Source organism: Pleurodeles waltl, chromosome 11 (assembly GCF_031143425.1).
Source record: "Pleurodeles waltl isolate 20211129_DDA chromosome 11, aPleWal1.hap1.20221129, whole genome shotgun sequence".
NCBI lineage: Eukaryota > Metazoa > Chordata > Amphibia > Caudata > Salamandridae > Pleurodeles > Pleurodeles waltl.
The window spans coordinates 52,328,805-52,353,521 of NC_090450.1; the positions used below are offsets into that span (position 1 = coordinate 52,328,805).

Consider the following 24,717-nt stretch of genomic DNA (forward strand, 5'->3'; position numbering starts at 1 on the left):
ATCACCTTTGTAAGGTCAACATGCTCCACTGACAAGGCTTCCAGTAAAAAACAAATGTGTGTACACACATTTGAAAAGTTTAAACATATGAGGCTATGTATAATGCTCCCAGAATGCTCTCTGGTTAGATGCAAATGTTTGCAGAAGCTTGTAAGCAAGACTGATGATTCTTTCCTTTTCCAAAATAAAATGTTCAGAAAAAAGTGCAAGTAGGAAAAAAACATTTTGTAAATAACTGTAAAATTGTAGGTACTATTTCTATGAAGCATCATTTAGTAAACTGTGTTGATGCATGCTAGTATTTCCCAAAATATTCATAATGGAAAATCAGTGTAACCATTTTCAACAAGATTATGGGAAACATGAAAATAAAGAAGCTCAAGCAATGCCAACCGAACCGACATTGGTGGTCAGTCTTTTGGTTTTGTCAATGTGTGTCTTGTTTTGACACGGCTTTTGTAACACTTTATTGTTATGGGAGCTGCCAGGCCCTCATCATTGTAAGAAACATTAGTAATAAGAAAAGAAAAAGAATTTGGTCTCAAAAACGCACTTTGCCACAGTAGTTCCAGGGACTGAACAAGCTACTTTGCCAGTTTGCTCCTTGTGGAAGGGCAGAATGCTGTTGCTCAGAGTAAAGCAAGCCGATAGATGAATAGAGAGAGGAATATAATTTTAATAAAAAAACAAAATATCTTGGTTAATACCAGACCTTATTGGGGGCCTAATTCTTAAAGAAAGTCGCAAAAGGCATCCATGGTATATGTCTTTGCATTAGTGGCTTTGGCGAATTCACAAGAATTTACAGAAGTAGAGCACAAAAACAAACTCCTGGAAAAAAGGAGTGAATTATATATAAGCACAAGCAAATATGCACGTGTAGATTTGCTCATGCAAATATCTATTGAGTGTTTACACGATCACTTTCCCTCCAACCACTTTTCCGCTTAGCCCTGGAACAACTTCTGCTTCTGCCTTTGTCAGGAGTGCATGTCCATCCTTTCTCAGCGTGGGAAAAGACAAGAGAAGAGCTTGTGAAAAGAACTTTAATATCCATTTTAGTAGGTTTGCACAGATTTGAAGGCACTCCAGCCCTGATAATGTATATATGCATAGGGGTGGCAAAATAAGGAAATTGCTACGGTAGGGCTTGAAATTGCGGTATTCAAGACCTAATACAGTATTAGCCCTGGCATAATCAGAGAGGCTGTCATCAGAGCTCTTACATAATAAGGTTGCTGCTATAACTTGTCGGCACCACAGGGACAAATAGATTTTTGTTTACAGGACCATCAGATTTATGAATCAACCTGTCCCATTGACAAGTAGATATTTTATTAAATTCCACACCCCTGAAGTAGGCATATAAACATTCATGTAGTGCAAACAATCAAAAATATTGCGTGTTTTAACAGTTCTTTTACATCACTATTGCAGGATGGGAACAACACTGTCGTAAAATTTGCATTTCGAGTCAGCAGGGAGGAGAGGTGAGATGAGCTAAGCCGGCAACATCATTTATGTAGTGTAGAGATGTGCCTGTATTGCAATGAGAATGTCCTGCCTGGTGTTAAAAATACAATAACATTTGAATAAAGTATGAACTTGTTTTTATGTTCCATTATATGCCACAGTCACAAGGGTTTCTAATGGCATCAAATAAAAGTGCTATTATCCAAACCAAATTGGATTGAAGAATATCTGAGTGAACCATGCAAGGGACTGAACCCATCACGTGCATGTACCACGGAGACTTGTTCATTACGTGTGTTAGCCCAATGAGCTGTGCTTGTAAAGGTCAAGTGATACTAAAAGTATGGTTGGTTGGTGCTTGCGGGACCCGCCCCTCCAGTATCATTGGCTATTGCACTGCAAGGGGATTTTGCCTGGAAGAAGCTAGAGCAGCATTTCCTGCTTCTGCTAGGCTGGGCAAAACAACAGCCGGGCCCAGGACTTGCACTCACAGAACAGCTGCTTTCTTGTGCTAGGGAGGACTCTTGCAAAGGGGTGCAAATTGAAAAAAAAGCAAGTTTTTTTTAATTAAATTTTCATGCCCTCATGCAAAGGAAATGCATTATTTCTTAATCCTCCCTCCGATGATAGTCAGTGATTAATGAATTAAACAGCTGCTTTCGGTGATTGCCCTGTTACTTTTTTTTGCACCAGTTTGTGACTTTAGAAGCAGGGAGGGCATTGTTTACAGTGCTTCTGGTAGAGACTGATACCCCAGTTCTGTCTGCACACGGATTCAAAGGTTTCGGGTACAGGGGGCACCGGCAATGGCAACATTATTAGCTTTTCTGTATCAAGATATGAATGAAAAAAAAAAGCTACTAACTACTGTATCATGCATAAAAAAAATAAAAAAAGCAAATAGAATAAATCCGTTCTGTTAATGATTGCTTGCTTTGCAAGGGACACTGCCCTCTTTAGCAGCGTACAGTAAATATTGTCTCTTCCTTTTCCATTTTCCTTCCTCTGTGGTTGAGTCATGTCCTGCATGGCATGTGCCAGGCGATTGTCTCCCGGGTACTCCATATCATGTGAGCAAACTAGCTATCTTTGAAAAACTTCTCACCTTGTGAACGGATTAGGAGAGGCCTTGAAGGAGTGGAGCCGGGAGAGGACGGGGTAGGGCGATCAGGTTCTCACAACCAAAAACTGGGACGGGCACAAACACAGAAATAGGACTAAACAGTGACACGTCATTCAGATATATGTATATAAAGCAAAACGGCTCTCGAAGGCACCGCGCTCCAATTACCGGTGCTACTGCTGAGGGCGAGCCGAACCCGAAAGTACAATGTGTCAATCAAAATTTAGCAGTGCACTTTTTTTTTTTTAACTCGAAAAAGACCAGACGGTCGAAACGCATTGTTCGTTCCTTGTTTCCAGCTTGATATGAAATAAATGCAAGTTTTATCACCCCTAATGGAGTGCACTGCTAAATTTTGATTGACATATATATATATATATATATATATATAGAGAGAGAGAGAGAGAGAGAGAGAGAGAGAGAGAGAGAGAGAGAGAGAGAGAGAGAGAGAGAGAGAGAGAGAGAGAGAGAGAGAGAGAGAGAGAGAGAGAGAGAGAGAGAGAGAGAGAGAGATATGTGTGTGAGTATGTGTGTATATATATATACATTGCTGAATGTCGTTTAGTGATATTTAGTAAACGCCTCTTCCCCCTACACCCCCCATCGCGGTCAGTAGCTCCAGGGTCTGACTGTTGATGAGCCCGGCCCTGGCTTATGGGAGACCTTATTCACCCTTCATTAAATCCGGCAGTGCTGCTTGATTGATGCGAGGCAGCACAGCAGATGACTCTGCAAATGTTAAGTTGTGTCTCTGGTCTGATAAGAGGGCCCGTGAAACGTGAGCCTGCACAACTCTGTTTAATGTGCACATTCATCCAACCCTCTCTCAAAAACCGGGAGATGTCTTTGTTTTGACAAAAAGTATTGGGACACCGGGACAGCCCTTAAAAAACCGGGACTGTCTGGGGAAAACCAGGACGTCTGGTCACCTTGGGACAGGGCCTTGAGTCCATTGCACTGTGACCTGCCATGGCTGGGGCCACTGAGAAGGGCAGGGCTACATGTGGAGGGTGAAGCCTTGCGCGGGGCACTGCCTGGGATCACCCTCACCTCTCCCCAAAAGAAAACACAAAAAAGGTCTGAGGCTGCCACTGCAGTCCCGTGCTGGTAACCCACTCTGTTGAGGCATTTCAGCTCCCACCATGTGATGGCTGTTCACCTGGTGACCAGGTGAAGAGAGTTGAACTTGTGGCACTGTGTGAACTGGCAGCCTTGACTGTCTCAGTCTAAACCCAGAGACCAGTGTTATGCCTTCATTTTCCATCACTGAGGTTAGAATATTCATTTTCTATCACTGGAGTTAGAATTTTAATCTCCGTGGTCCCAGAAAGCTGCTGGTAAAATAATTTGAAAGCTGTCCTGTCACTTTTTTGCCTTGTATGTTCCATTTTACAGATGTATGTGCAGAACCACTAATACTCACATCTGCAGCCAAAGCTTTTTAGGCTTAATTATGAACTATGCAATTTTCATGCATAACATATATCACTCTCTGCTGCATATTTTGCTGTTTTTAAAAAGTTATGTGTTTCAGGCTCAAACGTATCAGCACTTATTTTATATAATATTGTATTATATTATATAAAAGATTTTTTTTTTAAAAGGTAACTGTCGGCAACATAATAAACAATTCAAAAACCTGAACCACAATTTGCATAAACTTTGTGTTTCTCCTCATACCTCTGTGTTATTTAGTCATAGTGCCTGTTCTAAAGTAGGAAAAATATTGCAATGTCTACAGGTCATCCATGTTAATGTTAAAATGGAAATTAATTACATTATATCCTGAACTGCTAGAGTAATTGTGATATAACCTTAAATTTAAGCATAGTGCAAACAGTCAGGCTACCACCCACTAATGTTTCATGAAGAAGGTGCCTAATGCAGGTTAAGTATTTTACTAAGCGCAAGTTGAAATACTACAAAGAGAGACTAAACTAGTCTCTTGGGCAACTCCCTTAAAAATAACTCACTATAATAAGGTCTCCTGGAATTATACAGTTCTGCAACAGCACATTTTTCATGATTATGGATTTACTGCATTTGACGCATATTCCAGCATTTGCTGCATAATTTGCATGTTTCAGCAAAAAATGTTTGTGGCTCAAATGGATCAAAAAGCACAACAAGTGATGCCACACTGAGGCAGACCCTTTGTAGAGGTTTACTCCATGTGCATAGGTACAATTGCATGTGCCCATGGCTTGGATATATTGCTTTCTTCTTTTATCCAAATACATGTGGGACCACCTGTAACCCCTTCTTTCCCGATTGATGTTACGTGGATGGCTACAAGAAGTTGTTCATGAAGCCTCATGAATTGGTTATCATTGGTGAGTGAGCGGATGGTGAATTTGATGTCTCACGGGATGTGTATGACTGAATACCATCTGGAAAGATATAAGGCAACCTGTTATCAAGGTCAGTAAACACCAATCACACCATACTATTGAAGTCACTGAGCTCGTCATACAGCCAGTGCTTAATTTGTGCTTCTTGTATCCGGTGCTGAGCACCGGCACTTATTTTTGAGGGCCGGTGCTTATCCTTCTGCCTCAAGCATTTGCTGCGAGCAAAAGACACAAATGGGAAAGAAGGAGGAAGAGAAAAATGAAAAAGCATCACAAAGGGAGAAAACAGCTGCTAGAGTGAGCTGAAGGGACAGGGAGTGGCTTTATATGGATTGAAGAGGCCCGAGATGGCGTCAGGATTACGCTGCCTCAGTATTCGGTGTTCTCACATTTAATTGCAGCAGCCGTGTGTTTAAGAGGAGGGCTTTGGGCACTGGCACCTCTTTATTTACAAATTAAGCACTGCATACAGCGCCACTCTTCACGAAGCCTTGTAAGAGTCCATGACAACACGTAACACACTAAACCAGTCTTCATCAAACAAACCACAGAACATCTGGTTTAAATTCGCACTGAGGACCCTAAGGAGGTAACACGCAAATGCACATCCATTCCTCCCAGAAATCACATTTCCGATTGGTCAAGTCTGGGTGCACATACCAAACAACATCCCCTGTGTCTCTTCTCAGTCTCCTATCTCATTTGCTCCTCTGGCCAACAAAACACCTTCTTGGCCGATGAACTCTTTTTAGTAGCACCCATCGTCCGCCTTATGTTCCCTGTATAAAACTCCTCTCTTTCACATCCTGACATCTTGTGAAAGCCCACGTCCTATGTTCCTCAACTGTAGTTGTTGGCTATACTCCTTCCCCAGAATATGTTGCAGTATCTATAGTTGGACTTAACTTCTGCTTACCTCTTCAGGGGCAAAGTTTTTGGTGTATGTTATATTAAATTCGATATTATAAACAGTTTAAAAAAAATGTAAATTTGTCCATAGTTGGGGAAAAAGATTTGTGACACAAGATCAGCTAATTCTGTTACCACTTTCTTTCTGCGTCTTGTTCATATTACTATCTTTTGGCCTTTGTACTTCAGTTTTTCCTCTGATTACCACGGCCTTAGTCTATCACTCGGCCATTCCACATAGTCATTCCCACCTATTTATCCGACCTTGATTAGCTTCCTTGTTCATCATCCATGTTGTTTTCCTTTATGCAGACTTATTCTAGTTCTCTTTATGTTGCAGTCAGACTTCACTCGACTATACTTACACCCACTGATACCCTCGGGTTGATCGTCCTTTAGCAGAATTTATGAGTAAAATTGTACATTAAAGAGGTTGTGTTCTTGGTCATTGTGGATGCTGGGTGTCAATCCATTTCGAAACATTGATTGTGTTTTTTAATCGGTGCTGATTGCATCAAACGATGTTCAAACATCACATCCCCTTCTGCATGCATTATTTAAAAGGTAGGATTGTTTGAATCAAAAAAGGTTCCCCTGGAAGGTGTGATTAAGCTCTGGTCATGAGCACAAATCCGACAAGGGCCTAGATCCAGACTGTGTGCCTTTCCCAGCAGCTGTGTGCATACCTCAGGTATTACTCATGTCTTTTATTATTTTTTTAAACAGCTTTGCACGCCTAATTATCGCTCCTTGCGTTAAAATTGGAAGTCGGAGTGAAGCCTTGTTAATGCAGAAAGTAAAGTGTTGTGTGTTAAAACAGACCCTTCTTGCTTGTTGGTAGTAACTGGACACATGTGGGAATTTTTGTTTACCTATGCTGCTATGTTTATGCCCTGCCTCTTTTTATGGTTAAGGTATGTCATCTTTTTCACTTTTCATGGAGCAGTGGCTGTTGTTGACTCAAAGTTCTGAAAAATGTTGGGGCATTGTGTGGTGACAACCGTTTTAACACATTGTGTGTGTGTGTGTGTGTGTGTGTGTGTGCATGCACTTTTCCATGAGGTACAGGCGTGTGGTAACCATTCGTCTCCAAGAAAAACCATCAATATTTTGACAGTTATGTCCGTTATTATTTTTTTATATATGTATTCATGTTTATCATTGTACAGTGCCCGTGCTGCAGTTTGGTCATGTGTGGGTGCCAAAGGGAGGAAGATACATCATCTATTCCAAATAACAGATTAGGATGGGAGACCAAGGGCCAAAGTCCATGGCTGCACACTTGTGCAGGGCCGCTTTGTGAAGACATATCCATTGACCAACCAATGCAATATGTTGTTTTTTGCATTTGTTGACCGATGCAAACGTCTACAGAGCATTGCACTGCATACGTTCAAAATTCGCATAATCTGCTATGTGAGATAATTAAATCATGTTGTCCCAATCAGAGGTCTGTGAGCAGAGGTCATTGCTTTTCACAGACGGCACAGAAAGGTAGGTTTCAGCATCTTCTGAATTGCGTGTGGTCTGCAAGATTTGAGAGCCTATGTATCTGGTCACTTCGATACTGTAGGAAACCTTTTCAGTGATTTTTTGCTGCCAGGGTATATTGTGCTTTATGGGTCAACCTCACGGTTTCGAAGTTTGCTTGTTCTTTGACTGGTCAGGTATTTCCTTTCCACCGTGAGGTGGTTAAAAGAGTACCACCTGAGAATCAGTGGAGCAGCGATATTGTACACCCAGTGGTCTTGATATATGATGTGTAGATGCTGTTTGTACTGTCCATGCAGGATGGTGTAATCCAGTGAACCAATAGCATTGTTTGCCTGCTGTTTGGGGAGATTAGCATAATTCTAAGAGCCCACAGCAAAGATGACTCCCATGCTGTAACACATTTTTATTTCTGGTGGAGGATTATTTGGAAAAGGTGTTCACATCTGAGAGAAAGTAGTAGGTCCATGGGGCAGGGTTGAGGGAAAGCCAGTTTATTTGCACCCAGCTATGAATATTCATGAGGAGGGTACATTTTGGGTTGGTAGAGTGGTAGGTTTGAGTGTTTGGTATTGCCTGAAGGCTCTGTTGTGCAAATAAGCTTACCACAGAGAGAAAGCTCTCTTTCACAACAGTGTTTGTGCTTTAAGAGTCGTTATAACTATGCAGCTGTGATGTTTTTGTCTTGCTTCAAGAAACAATATGCATCGGTGTCAAGAATGCTTTACAGCGGAATAACCAGCCGCGGCCCGCACTTTAGGGCGGAGGGCCCCCCCCCACCTTTTTCCCCTCATGAAGTGTCTGTCAGGCTGAGCAAAGATTAGCCTGACAGGCACTCTTCATGTTCAGATCAGGCACCCACGAGAGAGACAAGCGTGATTTTCTGAAACTCCTGGCTTTTGAGCTGAACTTTGCTGGGCTGACGAGGTCAGAGCTCCTGTGGGCATGACCTCCTCAGCAAAGGTGCCTCTAGGCCCTTCCCCTCGGTGACGAGGGGAAGCGTCACCCATTGACTTCGACCTGGATGCTTCAGGTTTAAGCCCTGAAGAGCCCAGGGCGAGTGTCAGTGACACCTCGTCACAGAGTGGGGAGGGGTCAGAAGTCTCACTGACCCCATCCCACTCTGTGACGAAGTTGGGACTGCTGCCTTCCCTCATTGGCTGACCTAAAGTCAGCCAGAGAGGGAAGGCAGCAGTCCCAAGCCTCCTGGGACCTCCGAGCTGAATGTAAGTGTGTGTGTGTGTGTTTTTTTAAATGAATGATTGGTGTGTGCGTTTATGTTTGAATGTTGATGAGTGCTGTGAATGGATGTGCGTGTGTGAATGAATGTGTGAGTGTGCTGCCCACCCTCTCCCTCCTAAAATTGCCAGCCGCCACTGTGTATAACCCCCATCTAAATCCAACAAAATTAATTACAAACTACAAAGTTCAGTTAAAATTGTGTGTCAACCACATACACAAAGTTGCTGCGTTGTTGTTAAGCCAGAGAACGGGTTGGAAAGGCAAGTGGCCTTGTATCTTATATGTGACACCCAAAACTGTGAAACTGTGCCTTGTATGAGTCTTGTAAGACATTAAAAATAGTTTCAGCAAATGATTACATCACAGATTAAGGACATGTGAATAGGAAAATGCTGCTGTGTTTTGTCTTGTCGGTGAGTCACTCTTCACCTTATCTGATCCATCTCCACTGTCTTACTTTGTTATGGCTGCAAATGTTTTCTTCATCCTGTATTACCTCTGCTTTTTCCCTCACTTAACACCTTCAAACTTTCACTCTCCTTAGTCTGCTCGATATCTTCCTGTTTTTCCTCTTTTCTGCACCCCTTTCTTCAACTTTACCCCAGGCCCTCAACCTTTCGAAGGTGGCACCCACTTTTGAATTCTGGTGCCTATAACTTTAAATCTTCTCATTTTGCTTTTGCACCCACTTATGGGTAGTGAATGCCAGCTTGCTCAAGATATATGTTTACCCCTCTGATGAACCGCTTGAGTGTGAGGAGATGGGATGCTCTTGCCCCATAGTTTACCACGAAGAAACTGGAGTAAATGCATGGAATGGTTACCTGTAGAGCACAAGACTAATTGTAGTAGCTACTGAACTAACTACCAGCGCGTGGAGTAGCGGGCTACTCGCCGTGAAGCGCTTCAGGGCTTCGTCCGGGGTGGTTAAAGCTACGTAAATGCAATTTCAATTCACATGTAGGGGCATCTTTCTTGCCCTCAGTAGAATGAATAACAATTCTATATTAATTTTCTCCTCCTTTCTGACCTTAGCTCTTTCTTTTTCATGTCGTACTGTACTGTCATACAGGTTTGAGGTTGAGGGCAGAAGCTGTTTTGGTTGCAGTCCTTAAATCCGGATTATTTTGAGCAAAATTTAAAGTTCAGATCACTTGAATTTACAAGCCGCCTAGCCAAACAAGGTAGATTGATCTGGGGAAGCATATGTGAAGATAGGAGTACTTTGAAATTGGCATCTGTATGTCTACTCACAGCAATCATTTGAGATAGTGTCAGTCCGCAGGTACTCATCAGGTCTGATTGTGTGCACAAGGTAGTATGTAGATACACAGGTACATAGTTATGGGAGACTCAGAACCTTTCAAGATCACTTTTCAGATAGTTCTGTAGCATATTACTTTAATCAGAACCACAGAAAACTAGGCTCCTACTCATGAGACAACAGCAGATGTAGAGTGGCTGTGGTGAATGTGGAGGGTAAATGTGAACAGGTAAGAGTACTTATGAGAAGCGAAATTGCCATCAACTACTTCTGAGCATTGTCAAGTTATCAGGTATTCAAGGGCTATTGGCATATACATAGTTAAATGACACATTTGTACTACCTAAAATGAGTAGTATCTAAAGGAGCATATTTCAATCATAGGCATTGCTACTAACAAATATATTAGATGTGTTGCCTGAAGAATGTACCAAAAATGTAAAAATAATTCTGGTGATTTTGCATGGCTTTCCATAAAATGAGGCAGATAAATACTGTAAACCTTTTTTACATGTTTTGTAATTCAAATAATTGAATCATCTAACGTGCTATGAATACATAATTTTCTTCTGCTCACTTTGTAGCTGGTATATAGAAAAAGAAGTGTTGGTACACACCCTCCTACCTCCATCTATCAGCATATGTGGTGGTATTCCATAGGGATTGCCTCCAGCACTCAGCAAGTTTGCTGATACAATCTTGTTTATGCTAGGTCTGACTAAGCGTAAATCGTGTTTTTATTACACTCTGACAGCACATCCATTAGGAGGATGTCAAATTACATCAAAGTAGAGAGTGGCGAATTCCACCGAAAACATCTTGTAGAAAAATGCTCCTCCACTCTTACAGCTAAGAGAAGATTATTTAAAGGACTATGACAAATGGATGCCTGGTTGCGAATTAAGAGTTATATTTGACATGGGAATCTTATTGTACATGAAGTTATGTAAATTTGTCTTTTTATTTTTTTATTTTATAAAAAAAGATTTGTTTCCCCTGCCGTGTGACTTCCATACGCACTAAAGGGCGTGAATTCACAGAACAAAGATTTCCAATTTCATAGGCTAGTGGTGCTTTTCCTTAATCAGAACTGTACTTAATTGCTTCTTTTTTGGTAATTTAACCTGCTTGTATCTGCTAGAGCATATAATCTGGTAATCCAGGTGCCCTGACAATAGGCAAATAGAACTTAAATCTTTTTCTTGAATGTAGTTTTATTGGCATTTATCAAGTAGACACAGTTGTCACGGTGGTAGATACACGGCTACTATTATAAGGTATACAACAGATAGGCAGGTTTGCTCTTACTTTCAATAATTTATTGTCCCAAGTTACCCCATCCACCCGTCCGCTCTACTCAATAAATCACCCAACCTCTCTAGTGCACACCCCAACGAGTTCCTACTAATTCTCTATATTAGGATGGGCAGTCCGGTGGGTAAATGTGCAGCTGCCAACTTCCCCATTCAGTCAGATAATTGTATTCGGCTAGAAAGACTTTCAAGAACTTAAATCTTCTTATTGGGATGTGGGCAGCCTATTTGGCCCTGGTGAAGGCAGGAATCTGATGCCCCAGGCTACTGTACTGTACCAGTTCTCTGGGAGAAATGGGATATCCACTTGTAAAAACCTGTTTCTTATGTTACTGTTAGCAGCACTTGCATTTATAGATACCCTAAACTTGAGCAGGGTAAATTTAATTTGTTATGTAGGTTTCAAGGTATTTCTAAAGTTTAAGCTGTCTTGTCCTTTATGGCTTGCCAAAGCACTGTTGACTGCATTTTGGATGCTGCTCTCCATTGTTGCATATTGCCTGTGATGCAAAACTGTGGTGTAGGCCACTGAGTATTTCCCGTTGATAGCGTTGTGTGGTTTTCTGCAAATCAAGGGCCTAGTGATTGTTGAGTATTTTACAAGTTTTGTTGGATTTTTGTATTGTGATCTGGTTTTGTTCTATGTTCTGTGTAAGCTGTTATTTGGTTTATAATTCGGATAAAAATTGCCCAATATACACTAGAATTTTCTTTACTCACTTTCTATACTAGCTGGTAGTTCACATACTCAGAAAAAGAAGGAATTCTACACTCTGGTTCAATATTTCACAACGCCCACAGCCATCACCAACATCATCAGCCCCTTCCAGGAGCTATGCAGCCAGACCTCCGGATGATACAACTGCAAAATCAAGGACATTAAAAGGAGCTTAAAAAACCAACCTGAAACCTGCCACCTCACAGAGGCCCTTTGCCTCACAGAATAGGAGCACACCCTGACCACCTGAAACATCATCACTGTTGAAGAAACAGCAGAACGCATGATGACCACCCACTCGGGGCCACATCTGACCCTGCTTCACCACATCTTCAAGAAAGGACTCATCCCCATGAAACTCCTCTCCAAAAATACTTAGTACCTGTATCAGCACCCTCCCAAGCTTTCCAACAGCATGGAAACATGCAGCTGTTAATGCACTACTGAAGAAACCTACCACTGACCCTACCAGGCTCAAATCACCATCCCATATTACATCTGCCATATCCAGCCAAAGCGATATAGAAGGCCATCAACAGATTACATCTCTGATCACCAAATTTGCAACATCTTGCAATCAGGATTCAACTGAGGAGGAACAGCAGCCCCAATTCCCCTGGACATCTAGGCCATTTTCACCACTGTCTCATATACCATCCTCCTCCAGCGCCTGCTTGTGCCTGGCACCCTCTGACATACTCTAAAGTGGCTTGTCTCATTCCTCACTGGAAGGACCTAGTCGTTCTGTATGCCGTCCTACACATCAGAGACTCGGGAACTAATATGTAGGACTTCCAAAGGGTCCTCCCTCAGCCCAACACTCTTACATTATTCCTTTAGCAAGCATCATCAGAGCCCACAACTTAAAAGTCCTGCCCTACGCAGGTGAAACTCAACTCATTGCATCAGTATGAGCAAAAGGGACAGATTCATGGCTTACATGACCTAGATCTCTGGATGGTTGAAAGACAGCTGTCTGAAACTCAACTCTGACAAAATGGAAGTGATCATCTTCGCAAAAGAGAGCTCAGTCTTGGGCTCCACCTAGTGGCGGCCAAAACTCTGGCATAAACCCATACCCAGCTTGAAAGCAAGTTACCTAAGGATCATCATTGGGGACAAACTGAACATGGCGACTCAGTTTTACACAGTGACCTTGTCGTGCTTCAGTCTGCTGAAAATACTGAAAATGATTTTCAGGTGGCTCCCTCCCAACACCAAGTAAATGGGCTCTCAAGCCTTCATCAGCAACAGGCTACATGAACAGTCTCTATGTCGGAGTTCACAGAATTGAAACCATCCAGAACACAACAGCCCACCTCATACTAAGCATCCCTTGACACAAAACACAATACAAATCACCTCATGACACCACACTAGCTACCAATACCCAAGAAAATCTCATTCAAGCAACTCACCCTCACATTCAAGGCACTCCACAAGATTGGATTGGATGAGGAGACATCGGCAGCAGAATGCAGTCTCTTAAAGACACCTTGGGTCAGCAGGACTACCTCTTTCACAGTTCCCACAAATACACAAGACCAGGAGTGGGGGTCAGGTCTCCAGGATTTCCGCAAAAGCCATTGACCTGGCTCTTCAAGTAGTTCTCAGAGTCAAGCTAGACAACTGCTCAGTGCCAGGTTGCCCTCACAGGTGAAAGAGCGCTCTACAAATAAATGTCACAGCATGGCATAACATAGCCTTTTATACTTATTTTTGTTTTGAAAAGTCTTGCATGTGATGATTTGAATTAAGTCCCTTTAAGTACTACAAGATTTTCAATCGGTCTCCTGTTTGGCCAAATCATTACAAAATCAGTTACAAAATATATCAATTGATGTGCTTTGGTCCATAGACTTTTGGTTGTAAATTTCTAAAGTTATTTCCCATTGGAAATGAGTTCTGGTCTATGAGAGATCATTGATTGGTTGGGTGGTTTTTACATCCCAAAAGCATATACTATGCTTGATGTTCAGTAACCACAGTCTGCTGTTTAATTAACACCAGTTACATCGATGTGTGGTACCCAAAGTGTAGACTGTGTGGATGTCAGGATTTACAAAGTCAACTCTCTATCTATCTATCTCTGCAGGACATCCGACGCTTGCGCAGGAGGAATGCATGCAGGCAGTTTTGGCTTTTTATCCATAATGCTTGTTGGAGTTTTGTAGGCCTCTATTTACAGTGGGCAAAATTAAACTACAAGTCACCACATGCAGTAATTTCTTGGATATGATTAAAAGTGTTCCAAGATCCGTGTTCTTGCTTACCCTCGCGCAAAAATCTATCATTAATGTTTGCCTTTCCCCCATTTGACAAGCAGCAAAATAGCACAATGGTGATGTGTTCTGCTTTTGGCCCCAATTTGTAGTTTTTGTAATAGTTCCCAAATGGAACAAGTGATCAAATGTTCTACTAAAATATCAGCTCTAACCAATATCGACTCCAGGGTAGGAACTTGCACAATATTGTCAGGGTACGTATAGGTAGATTTAGAATTGCAAATCTAAGCTCTTCTATCTATGCTTGGTCTGACGACATAGTACAAATCTCTGTTTTACAGCGCATATTTCGACAATCAAACAACCCTCATTGCTAGGCACTTGATAGACCTGCCTATATGTTCCTATGTTCCTGCTTTAACTGAGTTCATACTTGAAATTAGCAGAACATGAATAGCTTTAGGAAGAAGTTGATAGGTGCTTTGGGACTTTTCTGTTTGCTCTTCTGACTTGGCGATCACCACCCAATAAACAAACCTATATTCTCTTCCATAATTTAATCCGCCAACTGCTACATGTTTGAGCCTGAAGACTTTGAAGCCATTGTTTGCAGGCTTGAAAGAGCTGTGAACGCCTTTCATTTACCTGGGCCGAATAGGTCATGCATTCCGCTGACATCTAATTGGGTGGTTTACTCGCTGTCAAGGTAAAGCTGATGCCTCTGACCTTTTCATGTTTGTGTTCTCTGACGCACTCTGTGCTGTGTTGTCTCCTGCTCAGTGGTTTGTATCTTAGCCTGGCGGACAAACAATGCAGCTTGTGCCAGTGCAGAGAGAGTTCTGCCGGGTGCTGAGCCCCTCCTAGTGAGGGATGACCCCTCTCAGGGAAGGATTCCTAGGAGGGTTCAAAGACCAAAGACCATGCACTTCTAAGGTAAGGTGCTTCCGGTGACTAAAACATTCTAAATAATTACACATTTTAATAAACAAATCACTTGTTTGCAGAATCGGTGGAACATTGTAATAGGTACAACATATTGTTCTGTATTTATGGCATGTAATGATATCACTTTTTTTAGTATATGCTATATATTGTACCAGTATATCTACATTTGTAACATATTAAATATATTTGTTTTGGTATATACTTGCCATGTAAGTGTAGGCAATCTACCTAGGCGCACACCCAGACCGTCTCGTTATCATAATAATGTAGCTACCAAGGTCAGTTCGATGGTGTATGATTCCTGATGTTTTTGTCTTTGTGATTTAATTCTGACACTATTATTGTACCACAATGATTTGCACGTATTGTGTTGGTGGTGCAGTTTGTTGACTCCAGTCTGCCCTTTCCTAGTTCTAAGTGTCACCTCGTGTGTTGTGTAATTCTGCATTTGCATAGTGCCAGTCACTTTTGTTATGGCACATCTTCACATTCACTCCCTTGCCCCCCCATTACGTGGATGTGGGAAGGCGTCCATCGCACTCCAGGAAGCATCGCTTGACTACGTATGTTGTTTTCTTGGAGTTTAATGGAGTGTGGTGAGTGGGGTTTGCTCCTTGTAAAAGTGAAGTAAGTTCGAACTTTGAGGAAGTTTGTGTTGTTTTAGGTGTAGGGAGGATTTCTGTTGAAGGTGCATGCCAAGGCATGGGTTCCATAGCTCACTGTGCCCTAAGGACTCTGACCATTTGGGATTGACTCTTCCCTTTTGTGTCAGAGACAAGGTGTATTCAAAGTAGGTTGTTGGCTGGATTGGAAAATTGAGCAAAGAAAATGTGTTGAATGGCGCACAACCAAGTGTAATTACCAGTGGTCACTTTTAGTAATTCTCATATGTAACCCTGGCAAGCACTAAACGAAACAATTTGCTCTATGATCCTGGACTTACTGAAGTGAACTTACGGTTCTGCTTTGTTGCATGGGTTACCAGCTCAAGTTTGCTGGTACATCGCTATGTTCTTCAGCAATAACTTCCTTTATTTGGTTCATGAATCTCTGCTCTGTTCAGGGACATTTACAGGAACATTCCTGATTTTGCAAAACAAGAGCTATTGCCGTCTCCTCTGGGAGCTAGGGCTGTGATTTCAGAAAGCAGTGGGCCTTTTTCTACCCTGTGGAGAATATCCTGTGAAACATATTGCCACCCCCTTCTCTCAACCACTTGGACCATACGTTACTGGGTATGTCTTCTTCATACTAAAATCAGTAAGACTGCTTTTTCGACGGGGGGCCTTCCTTTCCACCTTAAGAAGGTCGTGGGTAATATAATTTCTGTTACCTCTGGTTCTGAAGATTGCTCAAACAAGTTATCTGATTTGCGATGGGTGTCAAGTCCTTAGTGAGATAGTGGTCACCTTGATTACTTCCTGTTGAAAGACATTGCAGTCATTCTGCCTGTTTTTACTATCTGTAGCCTTCCAGACATCTTATCAAGTGTTCATGTTCAGGTTATAAAGGAGATATCAGTGGCCATAGCCTGAGAATCATTTTGAAAGGGTACACAAGAACTTCTTCTTGCTTTGTTTTTGATGGTCTGAACAGCTAGGTACATGAATGACTTTCTCTATCTCTGCAAAAAACTGGTTGGTCCTTCAAAATGCTCCATATCAAAAGCTTTTGGCCACTTCTGCTCATAAACGTAGCCTCTATGTGTTAAATGAATAAATTATATGGGTAAGTTTGATTATGAAAAGCGTGTCAGCCATGCTCTCTGCTTTAATTTGAGAATGGCTAGGCTGATCTCTCGCTTGCCGATAAGCACATGCCTATACACCATGACATAACATGTCTAAGATGGTTTACCCATCACTGAGAAAGAAGTACTTTGGAAGAAGAATATAACCCCCACTCTGTCTTGGAAATATTGACTATCAATCTAGAGTTTCCCCTATTGATGTTTGCTGCATAAGTGCAATAGCTGCCTTTTACTGGGCCTATTCGTATTGTCTAATGTCTGCGGTTAAGGACAACGAATGTGGATCGCTTATCAGGACGGCTCTCGTCTTCCCATCATTCTTGTCCACCTATGCCTTTTGGTGTAATAAGCTGACCTTTATAAAGAGAGGAAGTACTGCTCTATGTGTAAGTTACCTCTGTCATAGGGGAATATTTAAAACGTTTTGCCCAATATCTAGAGCAAATACTGGTATAACCATTTTCTGTCAGTTACTATTACCAGATAAGATTCACCATTGTTTAAAGAACCTGAGGTGTCACACATCTTAATTTCAGGCAGAATGTAAACACCCCAGAGTTCCTGTAGCTAAATCATTTAAAGGCTATGTATTTACAAGTTTGGAGCATGGATGGACCGAGGCGTGCTGTACTTTGTGCAAACGATGAAGACTGCTGTTGGGTTGATGAGGATGTCCTGTAAGATTTAAGCCATCCAGGCATTTGTAAATAGAACCATCCCAATGCAATTCTAAACCAAAAAACCTTTGAATAAATGGTTATATTAGCTACATCATTTATCACTATAATGGTGACCTTTCTCCAGTAGTGGTGTTCTTGAAGACTGTAAGTATTTATAAAGCTAAAGACCGTAAGTATTTATAAAGCACCACTGCCCAGTTGGGGCCTTTTGATAGGTAACTATTGCATTATTTTATTTAATTATTTGCCTTTTTTTGTTAAAATTGATTTTCGTAACATTATGATCAACGTTTTTAAAGCCAATATTGCTCAATTAGCAGGTGCATGGGAGTTACTGAGTAGGACATTTCCATTACAGAAAATGGTTGCAAAACGTTTTTTTGATGCATGTTTTACAGGTGAAATAATAGTTGAGTCCATGAGCTGTGTGCCTCTGTGTTCTTTGACTTCTACACAAACTCCCACATACTCCCTTGGGATCATTCTTCACAAGGTGTGGTGCCAATCAAGTTGAATTAACCGTCTTCATTGCTGGGGAACAGGATAGGTGATTCTACCATTTTAGCTGGCAGATGCTTCTATTATGATTCTTGCCTACACCCTATATCTCCCTAATGCCATCATGACAACTCAAGTGTGAGCTGACTTTAGCATTCCTCTGTGGATCATGTACTCTATTCTACCTTGCTTAATCTGTATCTGGTGGATGCTAGCGCATAGAAATGTCATTGCAGAAGTTTTCTACGAAAACATGTGGTAGGCAGCTGATAGTCTTTTCCAATGTTGATGTTAATTATTTCCACCAGAATAGAGTTTTTTAAATCTTTAACTAAAATGACGAGCAGACTTTCATAGACTGAGGCAATGGGGAACTGTTAGAAGTTTCGTAATTAGAAATCAGACTGGAGGTTAAAGAGGACATCTGGTGCAAGGCAAAAAAAAAACTGTTTTCTTTACCCTGTCCTGCATCTACAACAGTCAACAGCGTTGTCATGTAGAGATTTGGGTCCTTCTGTGACATCATTCACCGGATGGCCCTTGTAAATCTTGAAGAACAAGTCTTTCTTGGCCAGAGTCTGGTGTGTGTTGGTACTTTGATTGTACAGTAGAGTATGAGGTTCTTTTCATAAAAAGAAAAAACAAAATGTTCTACCCTTGACAGTATCTACAGTTGTTGTTGGTGTCTCTTATCTATGCAGAACCGAGGCCGAATAAGACTAGTAGCACCGTGTAAGGTAAAAGAAAATGCTGAATCTCATCTGTGAACGTTCATGTGCCTACGAGTGACAAGTAGCCGCTATTCAGGAGCACTAGACGGGTTATTAGTTTGGCCGTCGAAACCTTGAGATTTGATTTGTCATGGACTGAAGATAAACCATATAATTAGAACATTGATTATGAAATTGAGGCTTAATACAATTACTCATGCTCTTCATGGATGTTTCGCCTGAGGGTTGTTCCGCCCAAGCATTTTCTTTTCAAATCACAGAGTTTGGTGTTTTCCTGAAACCTAGGCTGAACAACAAAACAGTGTGGTGTCTAAACTCCATTTCAAGAGTGGGGGCAGACGGATTTGGAAGGAGGAACATTTTTACATTCTTTTAGCATAGAATCCAGAGAAGGGCTGTGATCTAAAACATGTTGTGTAAAAATGTTTAAATCGAAGAACCATATTGCGCAAAACGAACACCGTAACAGAGTATGGGGTTAAAGTTCTCATCAAAAATGATTTTTTTTTTTAATTATGTCAATCATTTCTAGCTTTATTTTCAATGCTTTGCTCTCTGGTACACTTTCATCAACATTTATTTACAAGGGCTGCTAAAATAGAACTAGAGCTGCTAGGACACCTCAGGTTAAAAGCTGGACCTTTAAAGGGACCATCTGGTGAATTATATCATAGTAGGTGTCAAAACCTACGTCAAACGAAGCTACATTCAGGATTTGCCTGTTATCAGTAATTGTTGGAGGTGCAGGACTGGGTAAAGATATTTTTTTTGTCATCACATTGGAGGCCCCCTTCAATCAATGGAGAAGAATATTGCACTTCAAACTCTGAAGCTCTACCATTGGAAACTCATGGTATTGCAGGGACCTATTGCAGATAGTTGACACATCGCTTTACCCTTTCACACTGACAGATGTACTTGTAGAAATCTGAGGCCAGTAGATGATGTATGTGGTGGTTATCTCCTCTCACAAGCACCCTAAAGATTTATGAAGAAAAGCTGCTGCATGTTGGAATTTGTTTTGCACCCAGGTTGGAAACTAATTGTTGTGTAATGGCCGAGCATCCCCTGACCCATTGGTTCTTGATCCATCCGCTCTGAATGAGTTCAAGAGCACTGGTCAAAATACGACCTACCTCTGACGAAACTGTTACACCTGTTAGGGCATGAAACATGACCGCACAACCTTATCTTCTAGTCGGGATCCTATGGCTATCAGATATCTCAAACTGGTTTAACACCAAGCTTCCGGTCTTGAACTTTCCTTCTGCATACCATCGTTGTCATCTTTGGCAGCAGCCAACTGATTCAGTACCGGTAAATGACAGAATAACAGAATTGATTGTCAACACGGGTGCAGCAGGTTTGTGCATCAATGGCACACCAAAGTTGGAGTCATGCCACATTTTTCGGATAATACATGTTAATGTAAATTGTTGCCCTTTCGATTCATTTTCTGTAAACATGATGTAGGTATGATGAAAATCTGGCATGGCGGATTCACTGGGCTCTGGGGCCGAGGAGCATAGTGACATTCTATGAAGGGAATATCTTCTGGCTCTGACTGGTAGGATGAGAATGTCTTCTGCACGCGATATAGCACTGGCTTCTGATTTTGTCTATTAGGATGTAAAATATCTGCATTTTTGGGGAAAAACTACAAACTAAAAGCAGGACTGGCTGGTCAGAAACTTAACAGACCACATGGGGAGGCAGTAGGGAACTGGTTATACCAGCGAGGAAATTATGTGGGTTGTTCGCTGCTCTGCCTTGGCTCGCTTTATGATGTACTACAGCCCTTGAGTGTATAACTTGACCTAGAATGTTTTTCAGAAGAGGTTAATGCCATTTCTATGTATATTGGTTCTGCTTTGTTCTGTAAAATGCACCCTTTAGGAAATAATATATTGTGATCCGTAGAGCATTGCGTTCCGTCTTTTGACAGTTGCAAAAGATCTGGGTGTCTCAATTTCTAAACATTTCTTAATTTGCATCTGTTTTAGGAAGTCCGTTGAGGGAAATTCTCCATGAATGTACGTCATAATGATGATGACCGACCAAATCCCATTGGAGCTGCCGCCGTTGCTGAATGGAGACGTGGCCATGATGCCACACATGGTCAACGGAGATGGACCACAACAGGTCAGTGCCCTTGTACGGCGAATTGCTGCAATTGTCTCCATTTACCAACCTGTCTTGTTCTATCTAGTGTAATATTTTACTGAACTATATCTCCCTATATAATAATTCACAAAGATTGAAGTAGCCTTTGGTACAGAGAAGTATATATAGAAATTATAACTCTACAATAACTGCAGTGTATATTACCCATTTGTAAAGATAACTTTTGCTGCTACAAATGAAATTTAAATTTTGGAAAGAAAAAAATACTTTGGCTGTACTCCTAAATTTCAAGAATCGATAGAAATCCTGCTTAATACATAGCTACTCAACCCATAAACGTATTGCCTAAGTTTGCGCCCATAATGGTAGTGTTTTTATGAGTTTATCCAGTTTGGCCTCTTCAGGGGCACATCCAAGTATTGTCTAGAAGTTTGTCCCTCTGATAGAGAGATTTGCTGTTATTGGATGTCGACATGTCCTCAAAATTTAAATAAATTACCTTAAATTACTATTTTCCTCCTTTATTTATTTTGAAAGGACTTCTAATTCCCTTCTATATGCATCTTCTGTATATAAACTACTCTAAGCCCTTGCCTGTTTGTTTTAAAGTTTATTTTAAAATCCTTTGCTTCTCACATGACCCCCTCTGAAAAATGATAAGGAAGCTGAGGACACGTTGCATTGACCACTTATGAACTTCATTTAGTTTCTGTTCTCCGAGCGTGCAGTCCTGTATTGCAAAGTGATGGTGCTTGCACAAGGAACCACGACTTTGAATTATTTAAGGAGGTTTAATAGGGAGCTTGCATTGCTGTCTTTTTTTCCGGGGTGTCGGGTGAATTTAATTGCAGCTCCCACCTGCTTCAGTACAATGGGTACCTCAGTTGTGGACCACCTTTTCTTTTGACCTTGTTGCTGCACTTACTACACCAGAACAGCCTCTGTTGATTGAAAAATGCAAAAGAAACTGACAAGAATCACTCATCAGTTTCTGTATTAATGCAGACATATTTCATCTAGCGTCAGAGTGATGATATGAAAACATGTAATTCAGAGTGGCAGATTTTAAATGAGATACAGAAAAAAAAAAGTAAAATGCTATTGATGTTTTCTGTATCAGGATTTGCTTCTAAAGTTGTCGGATGTGACATCCCAGTAAATTCCAGGTGGTACTCAAAACAGGGGCAGTCCTTTCTTCAGCCTCTGAAGTATAAAAGGCTCAGTTGGCCCTGCAGGGAGCTGAACCTTTGATGTGCTGGCTGGATGTGATGTGAGCACTTTTACCCTCTAAGTCAGCCTAAAAGCTGAAGTTTAACCCAGTTCATGTGCATTCAGGCACTTTAAGAATGACAAAGCTTGCACTGTCCCTTTGTAAAAGTTTAGAGATGGGTAAAGGGGCAGTTTAGACACAACGGAGTGCGAGAAAACTGTCTTTTTGGGAAGAGCGTCCCGGTAACGAGAGGCGACTATGGAAAAAGATACAATGCTTGCCAATCTAGGAAAGAGAAATTTATACAAAAGTGCACACTTAGTAGTGAGATAAAAGATATTACCTTCCAACACAATTTCTGAAAACCAAACATACTCTGCAAACCTAAAATGTTGATCCTTCCATGTGTCAGTTTTTGAGAAATATGTAACAACGTTTAGTGTTGCTGTATATCATAGGGTGTTGTTTGGCTGTGAGAATTTGGGCTTTGAGAAAATAAAGCTTACGTGTGTGTGTGTGTGTGTGTGTGCGTGTGCGTGTGCGTGTGTCTAAACAAGTCAGCCTGCATGTGATGTGTCCCAGATGGAGATCTGCACTTGGCTCATTATGCAGCACTGATATCATGAGCATGTGTAAGACTTTAAATAAGAGAAGTGTGCAGAATTCATCTTTCGCTGGAGCTCTTGGGGAACAGGGGGCGTGAGTTGGAGAATCTGGTTCGTATTTTCCTAGCCCTCTCCACTGAGAAGAACGCGAGGGCACGAATGTGGATCTTGTGCATCTTTGGAAATAGAAGAACTTGGCTCCTCTTTTTTGGCAGTATTTTGATGCCACCCATTGGAGGACTTTGTTCACCAACTTTAGCATTTTAAGGATGTCTGAATGGCGGGCATGACCGCTTTGCAGTTCTTGCAATGACCACCGCACCATCTGCGCTGCTATTCGTGACAATATTGATCATGAAATGTGGAGGATCCACATTTGTTCCTGCATTAGGAGGGGCCCAGTAAATTGTTGCCCCATTGCAAATAACTCCCCAGTTTACACCTTCACGCACGAAGAATAAGCATAGGATCTGCATTTGATCTGCCGCCTTTGGTGGTAGATTTAATTGCTATTGCCAGACAGACACCTGTACATGAAATTCATTTACGCTGGAACAAGCCTGTAACTTGATGAGGTCCTAGAGCCATCGACCAATCACAGGTTAAGCTGTCAGATGTTCTTTTGCTTGTTTATTCTTTAGTGCTGCGAGGCATTGAAATGATCACTGTAAAATGTTATTTATTGGCCTTTTGGCTTTTCTACATTTTCCAGAGAACCGTCTGTGCTTAAGTCACCAGTTGAAATTGATTAAAGGTTTAACACTCATGTTCTCTCTCAAACCATTTGTGATGCCACACAATGGTATCTTATTATGGTCTGACGTGTCTCATGTGTGGGCCTTTGGAACCTTGCATAGTTGCTCACTGAGTCTACTGACCTTTGCAGTCTGTTTCTCTCCTTGCGATTATGTCAGCTTGTTGCATGAGTGAACTACGATCAGTGTTGGTGCAACCCCCTACACCATGTTTTTCCCAGACAAATTGGTGTTGAGGATTCATGCCTCCTTCTTACCAAATGCTGTAGCTCCTTCTGTGCTCCATTACACTTCCAGTATTCCTTTCTCCCCTTCACCCCTCGAAATATATTTGGACCCCAAAAGGGTATTAAGCTTTTACATAGATGGTACCAAAGCCCATTGAATGGACTGTTTGTGTGTGGTTCTCCAGAGCAAAGAAGCAAAGAAAGAGAAGGTTCTGCAGGAGAAGATGCTGTGTAGGTGGTTGTCCTCTGCATTAATATGTTCTGTAGACCGACCAAGCAGCCCCAGGAATAGCCCATTCCACCTGGTCTAAGGACCATATTACTGCATTGGCTCGGAGGTCCCTGTCCTTGATCTCTGTGAGGCTGCAACATGGGCATCAGTGCATACATCCATAAAGCACTACAATTGATAGCTAAGTCCGGCGAGGATACGTCACCTTCTCGGTTCTGCAACATATGTTGGTCAGAGCCCACTCCAAGACTCTCCATATTGAAGAGGAACTGCTTTGGTATTTATTATGAAAGGTGAGAAATCAGCAGTTAAAAATACCCATCAAAATGAACTATTTAACTTTGGTAACGCTCTTTCTGGTGGATACTCTGTCTCAACCCAAAATTCCCCATACCTCACTGTTCTTTGGAGTGGCCTCTTTTTAACAAATAAAAAAATCCGAAGTTAGTGATAAGCATATTGTTACCTCCAATTGTTCATACTCTGCGTCCAAGGGAGCAGAAAAACAAAAGACATTGTCATCACATAAGAGTGGTGCTTATGCGTGGCTATCATCACTGGTGTGGTGGTATGGAGTTAGTGTTAGGTGGCACATGAGACCACTGGGCATGAGGTGAGGAATCTGCCAAAAGAGTGTTACCAGAGTTAAGTACCTCGTTCTGTCTGACAAATGTACATAAAGGGAATGTAAATGGTACTCCTGTATAAAGTCTGTGGTCGTGTGGAAAATGATGCTTGCACCAGTCCCTCTGGGCCAAAAGGTAGACAACCCCGTAATAAACCTTTCTAGGATTGGGTGGCTGCTTGTAGGCTGAGTACTACCTCATGTACCCTTGCCTATCCACCTTCAT

The 24,717-nt window shown here is 41.6% G+C and overlaps 1 protein-coding gene across 1 annotated transcript in view; it reads left to right on the top strand.

The window, feature by feature from the left end:
• FNDC3B (fibronectin type III domain containing 3B) overlaps positions 1–24,717 on the top strand; it is a 474,093-nt gene that overhangs the window by 60,353 nt on the left and 389,023 nt on the right. The window contains exon 2 of the mRNA XM_069213040.1: positions 20,717–20,855. Coding sequence (XP_069069141.1) covers positions 20,745–20,855 — 111 coding nt within the window. The 5' untranslated portion in view covers positions 20,717–20,744. The remainder of the gene's footprint in view (positions 1–20,716; positions 20,856–24,717) is intronic.